This window comes from Aythya marila (genome assembly GCF_965140915.1).
Source record: "Aythya marila genome assembly, chromosome: 7".
Taxonomy (NCBI): Eukaryota; Metazoa; Chordata; class Aves; order Anseriformes; family Anatidae; genus Aythya; species Aythya marila.
Genome location: NC_139048.1, coordinates 17,349,923 through 17,371,723, shown reverse-complemented (window position 1 = coordinate 17,371,723; position 21,801 = coordinate 17,349,923). Strand labels below are relative to the sequence as shown.

Sequence of the window (21,801 nt, the reverse complement as noted above, 5' to 3'; positions counted from 1 at the left end):
GTGAGGAGCAGTTTTGCCTGGCTAAGGGTACAGAGTTCTATATACTCCACAGATTTTTCTTCATGAACTAGCCCAGTAAGAAGAGGAAGTAAAGGATTTGCAAGGCCCTGCAATACAACCTCAGAAGTGGGAACAAATTGCAGACTTGCTGTCTTCAGCAGCTGCTGTAAGTCCCCCACACAAACAAACCAAAAAAGTGGTAGTTACCACCCGTATTTCATATACACTCTGCTGGTTATCAACATTAAAATGAGATTTGTGGTTTTGCAACAGCGCTATGTAGTCAATGTGTTTATGTTCTGTGGTCTATTGTAATTCCTCAGCACTTTGGCATTTTGGGGAATATCTCTTGCATGGCAGCCTGGGTCTTTACTTCACAACTTTTTAACTAACATGGGAAAAAAAAGACCTTTAAATAACTAGAAAGGACTCTTTTCCTTATACAAATTAGCAGTGCTCTGCGGAGGCCCTATGAATTACGGTCGGTGGCGCTTCAGTCGAGCAGGACCGCGGCTCCACCTGGTGGGCACGACGCCGGCCCCTGAGGGCGCTGGGCCCGAGCGAGCTCGGCTGCCCCTGCTCCCAGCCATTGGCACGCTGAGGGGGGCCACAGCGCCATGCCCCGTCCCCTCCACAGCCCCGTCTGTGGGGTAGGAGTCTGCCCCATCCGCCACGGGGTCTCCTCCAGCGCTCCCCGCCCGGCCATGAGGGCGGGACTACAAGCCCCAGGGTGCCCCGGGCCGGGCGGGGCGGTGCTACGCGCAGCATGGCCGGGTTCGCCGACCTGAACGTGCCGCAGGGCCCGGACAAGAAGGGGCTGCAGAGCTTGCTGGAGGCTGCGGCTCGCCGTGAGTCCGAGAGCGGGGCAGCGGCCGGCCGTGCGCCTGGCCGGGACGGAGGGGCTGGGGCAGGCGGCGGTGGGTGGAGGATGCCGGCCTCTCCCGGCTGCGCTGGGTTGGTGTTAGCAGCAGAAGTGTGAATCCTGGCAGAGCTGGGCTGGAGGGGAGCCGAAGGCACCGTGAGCAGGGCTTTCCTTGCCCTTGGGAGGCCGGGCAGTGTCTGCTGTGCCTGATGCATCTCTGTCCTGCAGGGATTTTAGGGCCTCCAGTTGCTCCACAGGCTCTGTAGGCAGCTTGTTCCTGAGTTATTGGTCTTGCTCAGTATGGTTTTTATAGTTTTTTCTTGTCTTGATGGCCATGGCCCCTTAAAGGTAGCCTTGCCCTTTATGTTAGTCTTGTATGTGTTCAAACGTGAGCATGTTTTTGCTCACAGTGTGTCTTCCAGTCTGCTGCTGTTGAAAAGTGCAATATTTCTCTTGCCAGCCTGTGTCTACAGCCATGCTTCCCCTGCCTCACGTTTGGCAGTTCCTAGGTCAGCCCTGCGATGGAGCAGGAGAAAATCTGGCTGAGGCATCAGTGCCCCAGCACGGCTTGGGCTCCTGGTGCACAGCCTGTGTGTCTGCCCTAAGGGGGGCTGGTCCTGGCCAGGAGAGCAGCAGAACATAAGTAGCAGCAAGGTTTTTGTAAGCACAGCAGGAATCCCTGTCCTTAGTTTTCCCATTTTTTTGGCCTAAACCTGCAATCAGTTTCCTTACAGGCCTGTATTTTCACATTCCATTCATTCTCATTGCTCCTCCCCATACTCTGCTTGACCTGCAGTTTTCTGCAAGTGAAGTGACCAAGACTGAGGTCTTCTCAGTGCTGAGCACCGTGGAAAGATGGTGTTGTGTCCTGCAGTCTGTATCTATGCCTGTTGATCCAAGTTTATTTTTATTTTTTTTTCTGACGTGGGGGCTTATTTTCCACCTATAATTTCTTAAGACACTAGGTGTTAAGCAGCGATTTGGCTTTGTCAAATGTACAATCATTCTCTAATCGCTGCTGAATGAGAACTTTTCATCAGTTTGTCAACATTGTTTTGAATTCTAACTTTGCCTTCTAATATAACTGTAACTTTCATACCTTTGTGTTGTCTACAGTTTTAACATGTACCCTGAATGTTATTAACCATTTTACCTAAAGAAAGTCATTAATAGGACCAAGATAGGGCAAAATGTCTGGGAACCCCAGCTTGACAAGGAGTCATGAATATCTGCTGTTAATTTTCAACCAGTTTCTTACTGACCTTGCAGTAGCTTTGTCTAGAATGTGTTTTCCTAATGATACTTAGCCTCTCCAATTCACTTGCAAGCCTAGTGTAACACTTAACTGTTCATCTCCTGTATGTGCTCCAGTGCTGGCCATGCCAACAAACCATGCTCAAGCAATCATTTGTGTTCATAAAGCTCTGCCGTCGAGTGAGTGTAGTCACAACTGGGGTGTGTTAAAATAAATTCTTGTACTTTAAGACACTTCTTTGGTGAGTTAATCTTCAGGGGAAAAAAATCAACGTGAAAGGTAAATATGTACATAATTATTAATTTTGAGATATTTAAGTAATGAGCTTTTGACAGGTTTCTGTTTGGCTTTGTTTCCATTAGTTTACTGGACAAAACAGTCTTACAATGTTTTTGTTTTTTAGTGGGATATTCTGCAGTTGCTCTTAATCATGTCATCGATTTTAAAGAAAAGAAACAGGTAATTTCTGTTGGGTTAATTCATTCTTAGTGTTTTCTGTTGTTAAATCTAAATGCCCCTAAATACCTTTGTCTTTAAAATGCTTATTTAGATGTAAATACATGTTTTCATTTGTAACAGAAATTCCATTTTATAATTCAGTATTGTTGCCCTGGATTTAATTTTTAATATGATCCATGAACTGTCACTATTAAATAGTTTTGTTAGCATGGTAAACTTATTTTTAGAATTGGAACACAACTTTTGTTTACATTCTGAACAACCCATTATATTGTGAATAACTTTATTTTGTTCTCTCTTGAGGAAATTGCCAAGCCAGTATCTCCGTCAGAGTTGTTTCCATCTTTACCTATTGTACAAGTATGTTTAGTTACATTCTATCTATGAATTATTACTGAGTTATAATTTTTTTCTTGTGTTTATCTGTGAAATTCTGTGTATTACTTGTTAACTAAAAATGAGAAATTTGTCTGTTGCTTGATTCTTAAAACTCCCAACATTGGAAGAATAACGCTCACATTAGAGGAGGGTCTATTCTTTATTTTAGAAATGATTTTAAAAATGTGTGAATTTTGAATCATATTCTAGTAGAATATTCACAGTGAATACTCTTGAAATTTAGGCCTGAGTTTTGGAAATTTCTAGTTTTGATGCAACAAGATTCGGATAAAATGAACCAAGTCTGTATTTTGAATCACTGATGTACATTAATTCAGGAAATGCTTCTGCTTGCAGTTGTGGCCTGCATGGGGTACCATAGCAGTGGTAATAAAACATGCTCTGTTTTCTGCATGATATTCATTTTTTCTGTTGATCCCTTCCTCAGAGAAACACACTGTGTCAATTTTTAAGAAGGCCAGATATAATATCCAGCATTTCAATGTAAAACAACAAAACTAGGGAATTTTAACTACAGACTTTTAGAAAATTAGCATAGGCAAAAAATTGAGCAAGGCACCATTTTCTTTTTATAGTGGACAGGGTGAAAAGCACCACAAATTTTTGCTTTGGAGCTTTTTAAGTCTTGAATTATTTTTCCTTCATAGGGGACATCTAAACAACTTAAAGTCTTAACCCGTCTGACACTTGTTGTTTCTGATCCTTCCCACTGTAATCTCTTGGTAAGTATATTCAGTATATCATTTTTCCCATTTTTATTTCATTCTCTCAATGAAAGAATGAAACTTTGGAAATTGTGCAGGGGAAAGCTTTATGGATTTCAGTACTGATTTCTCAGATTATATCTTTAGAAAATAAAGCATTCGTGAAGGAATGCAGACTTAAAAAACTGCATATGGTTCTGTTGGTCATTTGTCAATATGGGATAGCAGTTCCGTTCTTGGTTCTTTTCTTTGGCATTTCAATTTCTGTATGTACAGTAGAATACTGTGAGCAAGCCCCGTGTTTGTCTGTAGCACTGCATTATTGAAGGAAAAGCTGTGTGTAAATGCCTAGCTAGGTGGATGGGACAAGCCCCAAAATAACTTGAGATAATTGCTCACAGCAAGAGATCTACTGTATGATTAGATGATTATTGGCTTTGGTTTAGCACTTGAAAACGGAAAAGGCTTTTTGTCGTTGTTACTTTGGTCATAATCATTGTGCTTTGTTGTCTGCCAGAAGTCAAAGCAGTAATTGTTTCCTCCCTTTGCAGAGATCAACATCTTCAAATATAAGGTTATATGACATCATAGCAGTATTTCCAAAAACTGAGAAACTGTTCCATGTAAGTACATTCTGATTGTTAATGCCAGTCCTACAACAACTTATGGCACCTTGGACTGGTTTGAATGCATGCGTGGGGCTACTTAAACAATGTAGGCTCCCAGATCAGTGGACAGACTGAAAGGTTGGGAGAAGTTGCAGGAGGGTAACGGGTCTTGACATGACTGCCTGGCCAGTGGATTTCAATGCCTTTGCTCCATGGTTTCCTTTTTCTGTCTTACACTGAGAGTGAGGAGAGAAAACATCACTTATTTATTTATTTATTTGAATATTGTCAGCATTTAGTAAAATTATTTCTTGAACTGTTTAACTTTCCAGACCCTTGACAGATTCCCCCCAAAGCATTTGCTGTCTTCTGTTAGCACTAATTGTTTCTGATTTCTGAAATGCCAGGGAATGTGGGAGAATTTGAAAGGAGAACTGAAAAGGAGAACTGAAGTGGTATTCTGAGAGTTACCTTCTTTCTTTTAGTCTTTGGTCTTCTCTTGGAGGTTTTTCCAAATGAGTAGTTTATCTTTTTTTTTCTTTAACTTTTCTTTTTCTTACTTCGTCTCATTATTTCTTGCTCTTCTTTTGATTTAAAACACAGCTAGTTCTGGTGTCATAGCATCTCAAGAACAGATAAAATAAAATTTCCCAAAGTAAGTATGGCTGATTAAGCATCCCAACCCTTGCTTCATTGCCAAACTGGGATTTTTGGTTTTGTTTTGAATGTTCAAGCTGAGTGAGAGAAGCTTCACTTCTTTGACTTCATGATATGTTTGTTACTTTGCCTGCCAAAAAGTGCACTGAAGCTGTGCAGAAGTAGAACAGCCTTGGGGAAATACACAAAGGGCAGACTGTCATTTTCTCACCCAGGTTTTCTCCTGGCAGTTCAGAGAAAATTTCATACTGAAAACAGCCTCCACAACATTTGGGAGTTTTCAAAGGTGTTGCTATATCAGTGTTACTAAACAGATTCTGGGGTTTGTAGTTGTGGAAGTGCTCAGAGTGTGCCGGTGAGAAAAAATAAATCATGTGAGTCATTTTCAAAACCTTTGTTAGGACTTGTTTGTGACCTTAGCCCAAGACTGCTATTTTTTCACATTGGTTTACATTACTAGAAATGCAAATATTTTGCACAAGAAAAACATCACTCTATCACTTCTGTGATCTTAGAAAAGCAAGGTGTTGCAAGTGTGTTTGACTATGAATTGATTTGGTCCAATTCTGGTGTACTACTACAGGAGATGCTCACTGTGGCAAGCTGGTACCTAAATACCATTAGGTGCAGTAATTCTTCAGCTCTTAATAATGGCACCAAACGTCATATCATTTTATTTTTCCCATCCTGAATAGACTTCTCCCGTCAGAACAATTACTAGTTTTAAAACGCTGTCCAAAGCAGACTGATAATCAGCTCAGCTTGTGGGGTGATAGGTGTTAGTTATCTCAGTCTTTCTCATATCTTTAATTAAAAAAAAATCTAAAAAAGTGGAACAGCAGGTGTGAGTGATTTGATTGAGCATCTGAAAACAGGTCAGCTTTTTGTCAAAATCTTTTTATTACAGAAAAATGAAAATGAAATTGTGACACAGCTGGCCTATTGCAAGCTCCTATGTTGTATCATTAATGCTGAAATGGTGGAGCTTGATAGGAAGGAAGCAGGATTGTCCACGAGCCCATCTTAATTTCTGTCATGATGGTAGTGCTCTTGAGCTGGGGAAGAAACCCAAGCATGTTTCTTTCAGACTGCATAAGGTAAAGACCTTCATCCTTACATGTTCAAATTCAGAACAGATTTGTATGTTTGTCTTTTGTTTAAAGCTTCAAGGTTTGTAAGTGTGAGTGGAGAGCTCTGTCAATTTTGTAGAGGTATCAGCCGGGAGCATCTGGAACATGGAGTCTCAATATATATGGCTCAATATATCCGGCTCTTACGGCTCGGATCTTTCACCGTTAAGGATAAAGCCTTATAGGGTGGGTCTTGCTCCATAAGTTATATTTTTTAACTGGCTGTTGATAACTTTGCGTTACCTCAAGAGCATCAGCTTTCTCACCAACAATTTGGCACTTAGATTCTTCTCCACAGAGCAGGATTGTTCATGTATTTGTGAGACATACGTGACCATTAGAGATGTGCTTTAATTTTAGCGTGGCCTAAAAATAGTCTGTGCCCTCTCGTCACAAGCAAAGGAAGCTTTCCAGTGACTGAGAGGGGCAGTGATGTGTACTGAAAGATGTGCTCAAATTCTACGAGTAATTTGTATCCTCAGGGGTGTGAGGAAGCTCTGTTTGCCAAGATAATTGTAGAATGTGCTTCTTTAAGGCTCTCAAAGAGGATTGTTTGGGGCTGAAACTGGAATGCCCACTCTGTGCCAGCGTTAAGGTCGGGCCTGTTGCTTTTCAAAAATGTTTTGTTCTAATGTTTCTGTTTTATTCACGTTAGTTCTGCCTGCTATTTGCAGGCAATTAGCAAATAACCAGTATCTAAAAAATCGTGCTTATTTAAGTCTGAGGATGTACCGCAAACCCAGGTTTCAAAGTTGATTTGTAAAAATGTTTGCTAAAGCAAACCTGGCTGTCTTCAGACTGAGCACTGACGAATTTATTTTTGGCTGTCAGCAGTTTCCCAGCAGATGGGGCTCTTGCCTGCAGCGTGGCCAGAAAGGCACTGGGCTGTGCAATTGCTACATGGTATTTTCTGCATGAAGTTTGTGCACTTCAGATCCTTTTAGCGGACTGGCTAACCTTAACCTGCCTCTGTGTGTGACTTGTCCAGAAGCCAAAGCTGGGCTGAACATTGGAGTGTTTGGAGAAATCTTTTTGCCAACTTTCCATGCTTTCGGGTATTCCTCTTTATGGGGAAGTATGACTCTTAATTTTGTTTTTCCTCGGTGGTGTTTTCTGATGTGTTCTTGTCACTGGAATCCTGTAGTTATCCTGGCACTTGGGTCACTCCCTTTCCCACTGTGCTTAATTTGCAAAATGGAAGAGAGTTTTCCAGTGTTTCTGGAGCTGATTAGGAAAGCTTGTTTTCTCATTGCATGGGGTGACTTGCCTGCTTCTGGTGTGTATTCTTGCTTTCCTTCATTTTTTGTCTTTCTCTCTTTTCTGAATTTCCTGTGGCCTCTTCTCTAGGACGTGAGTTCCTGTAAATCACCTCTGTCTAGATGGTAGTTTGTACCCCACATAAGAAAATGATTAAATTTGGCTACAGAAAGGCTAAACTTGTATTTTAGACTAGCGTTTGTAGTAGATTTAACCATTGTCATGCGTAACAGAGTTGGTAAAGGTAGGGCATGCGGATAAAGGTTAGCTTGAATGGCCTAGTACAGACAGTTTAACATCAAAAACCGTGTGGTTGGCATGATCCTTGAATTGTCTGGATGTATGGTGCAGGTCTCTTATCTGGAAAGGAGTGCTATCAACAGCTAAGAAACATTCCTAAAGCTGGGCCTCTGCTCTCATCTCTGTCCAAATTTCATGTGAACAAACTGGTAAAAGGTGAGGTTGCAGAGCTGTAGCCAGCCCTGCATTAGAGCAGAGTGCAGCCACCCTGCAGCCCCATTGCTTTCATGCTGCTGCAAAGAGGGATGAATGGCTGGCACCTGGCCCAGGTGTATTTGGAGCAGTTGCTGGCAAGTTTCTGAACACAAAGTGTTCCCCTACACGTAGAAAATTCCTTTTGAACATCTTCAGCACACTTGATCTTCTTTGTTACAACATCACTTACAGGCATTAATCTGGTTCTGTGTAATAACCTTTACAGGGTAGGCATATATAATTCCAACAAGTCTTGCATGCAAGAGATTTTATGTAAATGGAGGGCTCCCTTTTACGTCCCTTTTACGTCCACTTAATTTTCCCTGTGTGTCAGTGTGGACTTCCTCCACGCTTTCTTCATTCTTTCCCACTATTAATACGGAGTATAAATTGCAGTGTGATTTCAGAGCTAAGCTTTTAAACCATGACCTCAGCTGCCATCCTGAGCCTTTTCCAGAGACTGGGTTTTCAGAAGGGGTTGTATCTTTCCTGCCCAGCCTGGGAGGTGAGGCACCATGGATTGGATCCAGTACTGGTTATGTGGCAGCACCCATCACTGTCTAAAACTGCTTCTGTTTTAGTCTTTTCTTGGTTGTTGCCGTTAGAATCATAGAAGCATTTAGATTGGAAAAGACCTCTAAGATCAAGTCCAACCATTAACCTAGCACTGCTAAGTCTACAACTAAACCATGCCTCAAAGCACCACATCTACAGGTCTTCTAAATACCTCTAGGGATGGGGACTCAACTACTCCCCTGGGCAGCCTGTTCCAGTACTTCACAACCCTTTCAGTGAAGAAATTATTCCTAATATCCAACCTAAACCTCCCTTGATGCAACTTGAGGGTATTTCTTCTTGTCCTATCACTTGTTGCTTGGGAGAAGAGACTGATCCCCACCTTGCTACAACATCCCCTGTGCCTCCTTTTCTCTAGGCTAAATAACCCCAGTTCCCTTAGCTGGTCCTCATTGTTCTGTAGCTCTTTCACCAGCTTCGTTGCCCTTCTCTGGATACGCTATAGCACCTTGATGTCCTTCTTGTAGTGAGGGGCCCAGAGCTGAGCACAGTACTCAAGGTGTGGCCTTGCCAGAACCATGTTCAGGGGGACAATCACTTCCTCAGTCCTGCTGTCCATAATATTTCTGATACAAGCCAGGGTGCTGTAGGTCTTCTTGGCCATGTGAGCACACTGCTGGCTCATATTCAGCCAGCAATAATAAATATCTGTTAATAACAAATAGTAAAATATATCTAACTGCTACACTACAGTTAGAGAATGAGGGGCGAGGGGCAAAGGGCTGTTCCTAGGCTGATCCCTTTGTAAGCAGGGATTGTCCTTCATTAGCTATGAGTTCTTTTGCCAAAAGCCAGCACTGCTTTTGCATGTCCTGTGTCGGATAAGAACAAAGCAGGAAGTCTTGCCTTTGTGTGGTTGTTATTTTATTGGAAAAGCAGTTCTGTAAGTGAGAGAAGGCTTGGGTTTGGGGCCTGAAATGCTCAAGCTTTATACCAGTAGTCCTGCTTTATTGTCGAATCTACAAGGCACAGCACTTCTTCATTTTAAAACTAAGCTCCCTATGGAGAGACATTTGTTGCATTAAGAAATTAAGGAGACTATCAGTGCACCTAATGTTGATTACTTGTTTTTCGACATATCTAATAATCTGTTCCTATTTCTTTGCTATAGATTGCTTGCACAACTCTAGACGTGGATCTTGTGTGCATAAATGTAACAGAAAAGCTGCCGTTCTACTTCCGAAGGCCCCCTGTGAATATGGTAAATTTACATCTAAAGTGTTTTCTTGTTATTAAGTTCTGTATTTAATGTCAGCCTGAGTTGAATTCTCTGTAGTTTCCCTCCCACCATTCCCATCCAAGTGGTTCTTTTTATTTTCTCACATAATCTTTAGTATTGTTTTAGATGTCCTTCACTTCAAGGCTTTCACTGCAGTATTTAATACACAAGAATGTGTTTTTTCACTTCCTCCTTTTTGTCCTCCACTTATGGAGGCAGAAATGCTGTTTCCAAGGAATGGAAACAACCTTAAAGCTACTGCTATGCTAACCAGTGACATGTGGTGTAGTTGCTGACCAACCTACCTCCCAAACCAGAAATGATACAGCTGCATCAGCGTAGATAAACAGCCTGTGATTTAAATGAGAGGAGAACGTGAATGGCAGTGTTAATTTGGGAGAAGGATATTGCCTCAGTTATTTGGAGGATGACTCTATTGAATCCATATTTAGAGGAAAGTCTTGGCAAATAAACCAAATGTGGGATTGCTAAATACCTGCTGTGGGACACAAGTTAACTGTCAGCATATATCAAATATTTTGTTAATGCAGTTTTGCCTACCGTAAGTGGCTTGCCAGAAAACTTAATCTGAACGTGCAGTTAGGTGAATTAGTTTTTTTCCTGTGAGTCGAGGTTTGTTCCACATGGGCATTCTTGGCTGGTGTAGTCCTTAGTGGTTTAAAATTTAAAGCTGTAATTGGCCAGAAATCCTACTTCTGTCTTCTAGAGAAGTTTTGACCTAGAATAAAAATAAACAATAAACTAGTTGAAACTGTCTGAAACAGAACAAAAGTAGCAGTTTGGAATTCACCACAGGCTGGGAATTTCAATATTCCACTTGGAACAAAAAAATGTTATGTGAGATGTTTGCAAATACCACCTAAAATTCTAGGAGCTGACCCAGATGAGGATCTGGGAGGCTCTTGAAGCCCCATATATGCTGATATTTTCCTTACAGGCTAATTCTCAGCATTGACACTCCTGACTTGAAGGCAGTCTGTCTGTCAGACTGGTTTTGTGAATCCTGGGGCAGTCAGTTTTGGTTGTTGTGATGCCAGACTGGCAGGCAGCTGGAGTGGTGGGGATGAGGTTAAAAGTCTGTTTACCTTGAAATTGGTGAATTGCCATCACCTCTTTTGATTTTGATAAATTCAGGCTTTTCTTCTTGTCTCCAGATGTTGGGCTAATAAAACATTTGTGTACATAGCTTCTCCTCTGCTTGCGTGCAGAGGTTATGCCTGGATTAATTCCATCTGTTTTCAATTGCTGGACTCTCTTACAGTATTAGCATTGCAGCATTTTCTAATAATATGAATGTAAAACACAGAGCAACATTTCAGGCGAAGGTATTATAGGCCAGTGAACTAGCTTTGAATGGTGTCTTTATCACTAACTCACTGTGTATCCTCCAAGAAGTTGCTTAAGCTTTCTCTGTGCTTGTGAAAACAGCAATACAAGGGTTTTGGTGAGGTAATTTGACAGACAGCAAAGGATTTTAAAGCAACTGAAAATGCACAAAGTATCGCTGTTTGGAAACTCCTGCTGCCCATTGTTTTTTAAAATTGTCACAAATACCACAGTATCCTGTGAGACAGGAGAGATGGAACCTCATTGCTGCTTTTATGCAAGGACAAATTCCTAGTTTGCAAGATGTGGTTACTCTGGGAAGCGGAGCTCTTCCTTAATACAGGCAGTGAGGCTGGAGCAGGATGGTCCTGAAAGTTTCCAGACTCGTTTATAATCAGCAGGGGTTACCTGCCTCCTTCTCTCTGCGACAGTGGAAAGCCAACTACAGTTAATAAGTAAATGGTATTTGTTTATTAAACCTCATTTTTCTGTCTTCCCAAAATTCAAGTACATGTAGTTAGGTCAGAGGTTGGACTCGATGACCTTGAGGTCTCTTCCAACCTAGAAAATTCTGTGATTCTGTGATATGTACCTGGTGTACAGTGAAACTTCCCCACCTCCCCCCCCTTCCACATTTCATTCAATGTTGTGTTCCTGCTGGAACAATTCCTCCTTCATTTTTTCATAACACAGTTAAAACTGAGAATAAGCTGCATCAATAATAGACAGTGGTTGTTAGATTGTTTTCCTTCTCTCCTTTTGATTTTTGATCACTGTCTTTCATGTGAAGGCAATAGATCGAGGCATTTACTTTGAACTTCTTTACACGCCTGCCATCAAAGACTCCACAATGAGAAGATACACAATTTCAAATGCGATCAGCCTGATGCAGATCTGCAAAGGAAAGGTAAGCTCTCAAAGTGAAAGCAAGCTAATTAATTCAGTTCAAATTCTTCTGGAGTTGTACAGACTAGAGCCATTTGAAATTAGTGTGATGCTGGGGTTTCTGAAGCTCTGAATCTTTGCCTGTTAATACAAGGACACAACTATTCTGGCTCCAGATACTTCCAGCCATGCACCACTGCACGCTTTCTTCTTAACTTGTCAGACTGCTGTGTTCTTTTTTCAGAACAACCTATCTGTTAGCATGGTATGCAATACCCAGAACAAAAGGAAAAAAGTAGATCTAAGGTTTGCACTAGAGCTGAAATCCATGCATCTTTTTAAAATTCCCAATTTAAATTTCTGACTGACAAAAAGCTCTTTTTGAGAGTGTAAGTTGAATATGGGGAAAAAACTAAGAAGGGAGAAATCTTGTTTTGTTAAACTGTTAGGAAATCCCCTGTGTACAAAACAGAACCAACAGCTTGCTGGCTGTAAGCCAGGGCTTTGCTGCAGTCAGATCAACTGCATTCTTCCCTGCTACTGAAACCAAGGGAAGAAGTAATCCTTGCAGCTGAGATGCCTGTACTCCACTGCTTTCATACCTTACCTCCTCCCAGGCCACCAGACTAAGCTGCCTGCAGTGTGGCACCTCTCAGGCTATATGCTTTTAACAGAGAAGTATATCATGATACATATTCAAGTCAAAAGAGATTGTAGCACCCACCACCATTACTGGAAAAGGCCTCTGCTGTTCTTAGCTAGTCCAAAGAAGCCTTGCAGATCTAGTCTGAAAGGGGGTGTAGAGCTTGGAAGGCCAATTAACAGCAGATTCATCATTACTGTGGTTCCCCTTGGTGGCCTATTTTTGCAGGATAGTGGGGTAGGTCAAACACATGAATTCCCTCAGTGCTACAGAACATAGCAAGTACTCACATGGCCTTCCCTGAGAAGCCCAACTCTGGGAGTTAATCACACAGAATACTCATTTGGATGTAAGGTTCATACGCACAAAAAAACCTTTCCTGTAGGATTCCTTTTTGCCAGTGCTTCTCTTTCCTCTGTGCAGTTGAAGATGTTTCTCACGTGGCTGCTGATTTATATAGCACCAGCTGAGTTAGCATCACAGACAGAGCAAGTGAGGCAGCTGGACTGGGTACCTGTGACCTTTTTCTTCTGCAGCTGTCAATCTCGTACATCACTTGTACCTGGAAGGTAAACTGGCTAGAGATGGACACAACAATTTGTTGTTAGCCACTGGAAGAGCTAGGAATGGACTGCTAGTTCGTCTTCATTTTTTGCCTCTGGGCTCAGTACAGTGCAGGCCAGCAGAGGTGGTTATTAGCCCTTGTTGGCAGTTTGTCAGTTATATAAAGGCCGTTTTCTACTGAGATGTGGTAAGGCTGCTCCATAGGCTGCTTGTGTTGGTGTCTGTCACATCACTGTCACAGGCTGTAACCTACAGTTGCTGAGCTTGTAGCAACTTTTGGAACCTTTTGGTTTTCTTCTGTTGCATTAGGACAGAGGAATTTCCAGAGACTCACTGGTCAGGAAGTTGGCCTTCAGCAGAATATCTAGAACATGTTAAAATGCAGGGAATGAGGGAAGGATGCACAGCACTCCTTTACCTCCCACATTTTGGTAACTGAGTGTGGATGCTGCACCCAGAGCAGTGTGCAGAATAGCTGCTGTCTCCTTTACGTGACGAGGTAATGTCTCACCTCTGAGTTCTTCCCTGTAGCTCTTCCCGTGGATTTGCCTTTGCCTGCTTCTCTTTCATTCGCTACCAGTGCTTTTCTTGTCTGTTCCTGTCTCCTTCTCCCTTCTTACCCATCCACTAAATGCTGCCTTTGAATTGGCCATAGAATGTCTGCAATATGCAGCAGTGAGCCACAGTCCTGTAGGGGTGGGCTTAGGATGGCACAGCTGCTCTGCAAGCTCTACAGAGTCTGGAAGATGGGAATTGGTTGTTACAGCTCAGAGCAGCAGACTTAAATTTTCTCAGTGAACTCTTGCAGTCAGCACCACTGAAGCTCAAAAGCACCCTTGGGATCTGTAGTACAGTCATTTTAAAGGTGAACTATGCAGAAAAAAATGTCCTAGGCTGAGTGCTGTGAAGTCACTTTGATGTATGTATTACTTCTGCTTCTGACTTTCTGTATGCTCAGGCAGAGTTGTCTGTCCCATCCTTTCCTCTTTGGCACACGAGGAAACCTTGGGCACAGTGTGAGCAGTGCAACCATTTCCATGCAAACAGCTCTTCTATGGTTTGAGTTCCAGCTGTGCACAGAGCATTTCCTTCCACTGCTCTTTTTGCTGGGGAGGCAGCAGGACAAGCAGAGCAGTGCGGGGAAGGGATCAAAAGCCCCACCTTTGAACCGAAGGTGGTGCAATGTGTTGGTGGTGCTGACGTCAAAGAGGGAAATCTTTTGCTGCCTCAGTACCAATTCTCATTCCCACCCACTCAAGCAGGAATTCCCAAAGCTTTTTATTTGATATAAGAAAAGGTGCAAGGAATTTTTTTGCTGCTGCAGAGTTTCCACCTGTGCAAAACAGTCTTCCCCAGGGTGAGTATCCATGGAGGTTTAGCATTAGAAGAGAGCTGGCAGCTGAGCTGTGTATCTGCCAGCCCCCGAGCATCACATACCTGTTCTGTAGAAGACTTTAGGGAGAGAAGGGGGAAGGGCATCTTTTTGCTTGGTGATTTTCATGGGGGTGCAAGTGTTGAGGAAAGTCAGCGTATGGTATGAACGGGCTGCCATTGCCTGGCTGCAGACTGGTTTCTTCCGCCTGTGTGAACTTAAGGCCAACGTGAATGGGTTAGGTTGTATTGCAGCACAGAGAGTAGGCTGGAAGTGTGGGAGCATCGAACTGGCTAAAGCCACAATCGGTAAGCTGCTTCTGGGGTATCCTGCAATTCTCTTCAAAGTCCATTTGTGTTGTATCTCAGGTTGAGTTGTGTCATTTGTGTGGCCATGCATGTCTTTCTCAATGTAATGCTCATCAGATGTCTTGTGCCCAACTGCTTTCAAGGGGCGGTGAAGACACATGGCTCCCTGTCTCTTTGAGATACTATAAATAAAGGGGGCACTTCATAACATAGTGTGTTCAACTGTCCATTTCTTCTTTACCCTTACAGTCCTCTATAAGAGGTACAGGTTCACATGTGCTTGCTCAACACCATCACTAAGTTTTATACTGCTTAGCCTATCCCTCTAAAAGGTTATTCAGCTTATTCAGCTCAGACCTCTGCGTGGGAGGTTTATAACTACAAGGGAGAGCTTCTCCCTGTGGCCTAGTAGGGGTTGGGGAGATTGTTAGGGTTTATTCATTTCCGCAAAATAATATCCATACCTGGCTAGAGTTCACTTCATCTGGGGGCATCAGACACTTTGACAATTAATTGGGCTGTCAGCCTAAACTTAGCTAGTGCTCCTGAAGTCTTTGCTTGCAGATTTTCCATTTCTTGATACTGTCTGACAGATACGCGTTTGTTCTCTTTTGTTTTTCAGAACATCGTTATATCTAGTGCAGCTGAAAGGGTAAGTCCTAGCTTTTTGTTGAAGTCGAAACAATTTGATGGTTTATCTGCAGCTGAAAACACAGTAGTTATTTAAAATTACATTTTTATATGTTTAATATATATATGATTGCCGTCTTTTATGTTTTTAATCAATATGTTTAACTAATAAATCATGCTTGTTTGTTTGTTTGTTTGTTTTTACTTTGTTTTTGCTGCTATGGTATTTTCCGTAACAGTTTTTTTCCCAGATAGGAACTCTGTTTTCCAAAATAATAGTCTTTCCTTGATTTTTATAGTGCATCTTCAGCAGCTTGCAGTTATGTAGCATTTATTCTCACCTTCCTGACTTGACTGCTTCCCCAGATAGCCCTGTCCTGCATACTCGCGCTCTGCCAGCCTGTGTGAGAGAGCATGCACATATCCAACCTTCTTTGTTTTGTTCTAGCCTCTGGAACTACGAGGTCCTTACGATGTGGCAAATCTGTATCCTTTTTCCAAGTCTAAGACAGCCATTAATATTAACATGTGAAAGTTCAAATTGGTTTTGAAATTTTCCATCCTTTACACTCCTTGAACTTTACACAGTGATGCTTGTTGGTGACTAATTCAATGAATCAGGGCTCTGAGTGGGTGTGGAAGGAGCAACAGATCTTGGTCACGGAGTGGTGTGAATAGTCGCTGTAAACAGTAATGTCTGAGTACAGCTATAGGTACGTTTTGTGTTGTTATGCCTTGATATTTGTGTTGGGTGTAATTGGAGAAATTAATTAAAAACATAATCATAGTTTTGGGAATAAAAATCAATGGATGTAGACCGAACCAGTAATTACTACTACTGATCTAAGGTGCCAAATCTTTGACAGAGGAAGCTATAAAATCTTGTTTATGTCGAGAAAGCAAAAGTTCCTGTCTGAGAACTGGTTACTTTTGTTCTGAATATTTCAGCCCTTAGTTTCACACATACCCTTAAATAAGGGATTGTGTTCTTAATGGAGAGTATCTTTATTCCCTTTCTTTTAGGAATTCGGATGCATTCTTATTCCTCCCTGCCCCCAGGCATGTATCTGGACTGTCCCTCAAAGGGGAGGCCTGCGCTCTGAATCGTGAGAACCGTGTGGGAGGGTGTTCGGGCTGGAAGGATTTTACACATAACGTTTCCTTCCCCCTTGTAAAGAGCAGCGTGGCTCAACCCAAATTAACATACCTAATTTGGTGCCATCCTTATTCAAGGTGGCTGGGAATTTTTCAACATAATGCTTTGAATCAGACAATCCCCTTTCCCACAAAGCTGATTTTTTTCAAGGCGGTTGCTTTTTACTTGTTTAAACATATAAACACGTTCCTATGTTGACAGACGTTTTATTCCAAAATGACAGCTGCTTGTCCAGGAAAAAGCAACATTGACAGGAACCTTCCAGGAGGGCTCCTGGGGAACTGCAGGCAAGAGAATTGGGTGCCTCAGGTCTCTGCCTCTGGGTAACCGTATGCAAGATGTCACTTTGAGTTGCAGAGTTGCTAATTCCCAGTTATTGGTAGAGTATTCAAATCTGCCATACAGCCAGGCTTCCATGTTCTTTTTGTTCCTCTCTGTGCATTTTGATCCTGAACAAAGGTGGCAGAGGTTTGCTGTTTGGCCTGTCAGAAAGCGAAGCCAAGGCAGCTGTGTCTACCAACTGCAGAGCCACCATACTTCATGGAGGTAAGCAAAAAGCACGTGCAAGCTTGCTTAATACTGGATTTGTTAAGCTAAGCTCCTGTCAGTGCATGTTTTCCAGAGTCTGAGACTGTACAGAACAAGTCAGCTTGGGGTTTTACTTCCCTTGTTCAATGCATGAAAAGGAACTTGTGCAGCAAGGGTGTTTTGTCTTACCCTTGTCACACTAGCAAATGAGTGGCTGAAATGGGAGTGCTGTCTGTACTGGAGTACTCTCTTAACCACATTAAGACTCATAAGATGTTTAGTCAAAACACAGATCTGCCTGCTGTGCTGTGTTGTGAAAATGCCACTTTTTTCAGAAGGGGTTGAATGCTGATCTCCATGATAGCAGCAGAAGCTATGTGACTGCTTTGAAACACATGCATCCAAATTTTCCTGTATTTACCTTCTTGCAGCATGACTAGAGAAGCAATTAGTGCGGTGTCCCTTTCACAGTGTTTCACTATGTGGTCTGTTTCTGACTCACTTTTCGTTGTGGACCACTTCAAACCTGAGGCCAAATCTGAAGTCTTGAGTGTTTCCTGCTTAGAAGGAAATGTTTCATATAGTGTACCATGGCTTGAAGTGTTTTGATGAAACAAAACTTCCATATGCTCTCACCAGAAGAAGTTCACGGTAGCTTTCTTCTTTTATACTTGATAATTTTAATACTAAGAAAGTAGAAATTTAACTTTTGGCACCCTGCAGGAATCAAAAAGTTTCTAGTTATATTATGTATCTCAGTGTCAGTGCAGCAAAGAAATGTCTCAGTTTGTGTTCCAGTCAATTTAGTCCCTTGCTTTGCAATGTGACCTTCATTCCTCCTTCTCTACCTTCCCTTTCACGTAGTTATTCATCGCTTCTTAATGTTTCTTGATCTTTTTCATAGAATCATTAAGGTTGGAAAAGACCTTCATATCATCTGGTCCAACCATTCTCCTACCACCAACATCACCCCTTAAACCATGTCCATAAGGAAAAGGTTGGACGTGGTGCTTAAACACCCTCAGGGACAGTGACTCCCCCACCTTCCTGGGCAACCCATTCCAATGCCTGTTGTTTATTCTGATAGCAGTTTAACTTTGTGACTGTGTAGCTATTAATATCTGCCTCTGCCAGGATCTGTTGGATAGGTAGGTTCAGGCATCTTAGTAACATGAGTTGCTCTAAATTGGAAGCACACAGTAGAATTTGGCTTGCATCTTGTTTCGGTAGAAGCAGAGCTTGAATGTGCTGTAATTCCCAGCAGATAGCTTTTATTCCCTCAAGAGTGTGTTTCTGTGAGCAGGATTGTCCAGCCTGCTACTCATCTACATAGTTAGTGACAGTGTGTTAGAATTTTTGTCAAGTGTACGTGGGATTTCTCAAAACCTTCATCTTTCTTTGAAGTTGTTTTTTTTTTTTTTTTTTTTTTTTTTTTTAAAAAAAAAAAAAGTCACTTTGCTGTCCCCTAAAGAATACTAGACCAGAATAATTCAGCATATTTTTGGCAAAGTTCTTGCAGAGCCTCTGTGCTAACAAGAGTATCTGTAAGTAGTTTCATCTACTTCAAATCTTCAATTTTTGCAGGGAAGCCTCCCACTAGAAGTTTTGAAATTGGACTAGACTCACTAGGTTGTTTAGCAAATATATGAGGAGTTTGAAAGTATGACATAGTAGCGTTTTATGGTAATGCTGAGGGTTCTGTAAATAAAATATTACTGAATACCATGAAGCCACTTATTGGTGTGTATACAGAAGCCTCTGCCCATGTAGCTGTGCCAGCATAGTCTGTTTAAGAATCCTGGGGTATGAGAATATGTTTATTTATTCTATTTTTAAGAACGGTATGTTTTGCTCAGAAATACAGAAATACTTCTTGACTTGCGTTCAGGAATGCATTCTTCTGTGGCTATGGAACTGATGAAGCCTGGCTTGCTGTGGTTCTGCATGTGTACCCCCTCAGCTCCTGCAGACCTCAGTTTTCCTTTAGGCTTGCTGTAATTCTGCACCCACCCTCAGATTTCCTAGTGTATCCCCAGGTCCTGCCCATGCAGGTTGCTTACCTGCTGTGTGTGCCGACTGGCTGGCTGTTAAACATGTTGAATTGCACTTTTGGGCACAGACACCTGAAGTGAGTATGTGTTAAATGCAGTAGAGTGATTTTACATGAGCTGCTACAGCTTCTGCTTGTATATTCCAGAAACCCGGAAGAGTGCCTGTGGGGTGGTGTACACAGTGAAGAAGCTCCGCAAGGTTGAGGAGGAAGAAACTGTGCCAGCCTGCAAAAAGGCTAAAACTCAAGCTTGAGAACTGAGCCAATTGACAACAGGAACCTCCATCCCGTCTTTACCCAGTACTAAATCTTCCCCCATGCTCCAGCCAGCTCAGTTCCTCACTTGGTAATTTATGTAGCCCAGAGAGCTATTCTTCTGGTGTAAAGTGCGGAAGGCTGTGGGAATGGGATTGCCATGAGTAGTTCACCACATCTGGAAGGTCATCCTCTTGTTGGGCTTCTGGCCAAGGTCAGGAGGGCATCTCTCCAACCTGTTCTAGGTTTCTTGGAGTCAGTAGAAACTTGACAGAACATTTCAAGCACGGAGAAACTTTCTATTGTGTAACTGTGCTCTTTTTTAATAAAAAATATTTTGAAGAACGCCTGCCTTTAAAGTCTAGCTCCTACAGTTTTCAGGTTTTGAAACATGTCTCTGTACTAAGCTGTGCAACTAAAAGTCAGTTTAACTTCTGTGGCCTGGGAGAATAATTGTGCGGTAAAAAATGATCTGCTTTCCTTTTTGTTTTGTGACCAATGACTATAAAGAAAGTTCCAGCATCTCTCACTTGGTAGGAGATACTTTAAATTTGTATTACAATAGTACTGAGTGATTTGACCTGTTGGACACACCTTCTACAGGCCATCCCTGTCCCAAAGCACATGAAACCCAACAGTAACATGAGACAGTTGCTGCAGATGGAAGGAAGAGCCCAAGGTGACATCGAACGTGTGCTCAGCATGGTATGCTGTAGTTGCAGTGTTTCAGCTGTCTCACCTAGGCCTGAGTGGTCTCCACATCACATAAATGTTACTGCATCATGTCCCTTTTTTCATGTCCTGGTCTGGCAGTGTTGCCTCAAAGAGTGTTCATTTTGCTGCCTCCTGCCTTTCTGTATCCCTTCCTGTTACTGCTTCAGTAAACCTAATCTGGCTGCCAAAAAAGCAGTCTGTGGTGGTTTTACCGTGCTGGGCAACTAAACCCCACAACCGCTCTCTCACTCCCCCTACTTTAGATGAGGAGGGGGAGAAGTAAAGCAAAGAACAACTCACGGGTTGAGATAAGGATAATTTAATTAAAGGGAAATAATTATAATAATTAAATAAAGACTACCATGAACTAAACAATTTAACTAAGGGGAAGTAAAAGGGAAAAGGGGAAAAGGGAGGAAAACAAACAAACAAAATAAATGAAAGCTATATGGAAGTGCAGAGGAAAGAAATTACTCTCTACTTCCCACAAATGAGCGATGATTGACCACGTCCTTGAAGCAAGGCCACAACGCACGCAGCCAGTGTTCGAGAGGAGGACCGACGTCTTCTCAACGAGAGCCCACCCCTCCCCTCTTCTTCCTGTTTCCACCTTTTATTGCTGAGTGTGACACCACATGGTATGGAATATCCCTTTGATTGGTTTAGGTCAGCTGCCCTAGTGATGTTTCTCTCCTCACTTTTTGCCCACCCACTAGGAGGGTTAGAGAAAGGCCCAATGCTGTGCCACTGCTGTTCTAGCTACAAGTACAGAGTACGGCACTGTATGGGCTGCTGCTGGGAAAGTTAACATTCCAGCCAGACCCAGTACACAGTCACAACAGATTTGTAATCCATGGAGCCTTTTCAGATCTCTTCCAACGTTTTTCTTTTGATTAAATCAATATATATAAAAAAAAAGTAAGATACTGTACTTAAGATACTCTTGAGCCAGCTTTACTCTGAATATTTCAATTCTCTATTTGTATCTGACAACTAGCTGAGAAGTGCAAGCTGTAGCATGTAAAATACTGCAGAAATCTTGCAGTGGATTATCTCTGAGCTCTCAGTAACTGGACTAAGCAGAATGAGAATGAAGTTCTCAGTAGTCTAACAGTTCCATCAAATGCTGACGGGAGTCACAACAGCTTGTGCTTCATTGAACAAATAATTAAATACTTTATCCTTTGTTTTTATTTTGCTCGTTGACTTTGTGATGTGAGTGTTTTATTACTGGTATTGAGATGTAATATATACACTGGTTTGTCATTTATGCACTTGCATCCAAAATGAAGCTCTAGCCAAACAAATAATCAGTGGAAATGTGCCTGGTAGTGCAACTTTCTGAGTTACACGTTACTGTACCTTGGTGAGGAAATAATCAGTCCTGAGCATGAGAGAAGTTATTTGGTGACTAGCATATGGAAGGAGGCTTTTGAACGATGAAGATCAAGTCTTGTTTGACTTCCTTAAAAAAAAAAGTAAATAGTCCCTGCATCTTTGCATGCATGTTTTTAAGTAGATATAGTGCTTCAGGAACTGATTGAAAATATGTTTTCCCCTCTGTTTCCTGGAGCATTGTTCTGTCCCCTCTGGTGACTGAACAATTGATCTGCTTATGAAGTTATGAAGATAAACAAAACGAGTCAGCCAGCACTGGTCATTTCTGTTTCCTGCAAGGTATGTTCCCAGTGTCTGGGTAATGGTGCAGAACAAGAAGTGAAGTAGTTG

At 42.1% G+C, this 21,801-nt stretch overlaps 1 protein-coding gene across 1 annotated transcript; it reads left to right on the top strand.

Annotated features, from left to right (window-relative positions):
• Nucleotides 1-766: 766 nt before the first annotated feature.
• On the top strand, nt 767-20,357 carry RPP30 (ribonuclease P/MRP subunit p30; the record flags this gene model as incomplete). Its single annotated transcript, XM_082765282.1, has 11 exons — nt 767-848; nt 2,521-2,576; nt 2,880-2,936; nt 3,623-3,697; nt 4,231-4,302; nt 9,514-9,603; nt 11,759-11,875; nt 15,363-15,392; nt 15,819-15,856; nt 16,993-17,072; nt 19,252-20,357. The coding sequence occupies 11 exons, from the start codon at nt 767-769 to the stop codon at nt 19,356-19,358; spliced, it is 804 nt and encodes a 267-aa protein (XP_082621408.1). The 3' UTR covers nt 19,359-20,357.
• Nucleotides 20,358-21,801: the final 1,444 nt, after the last annotated feature.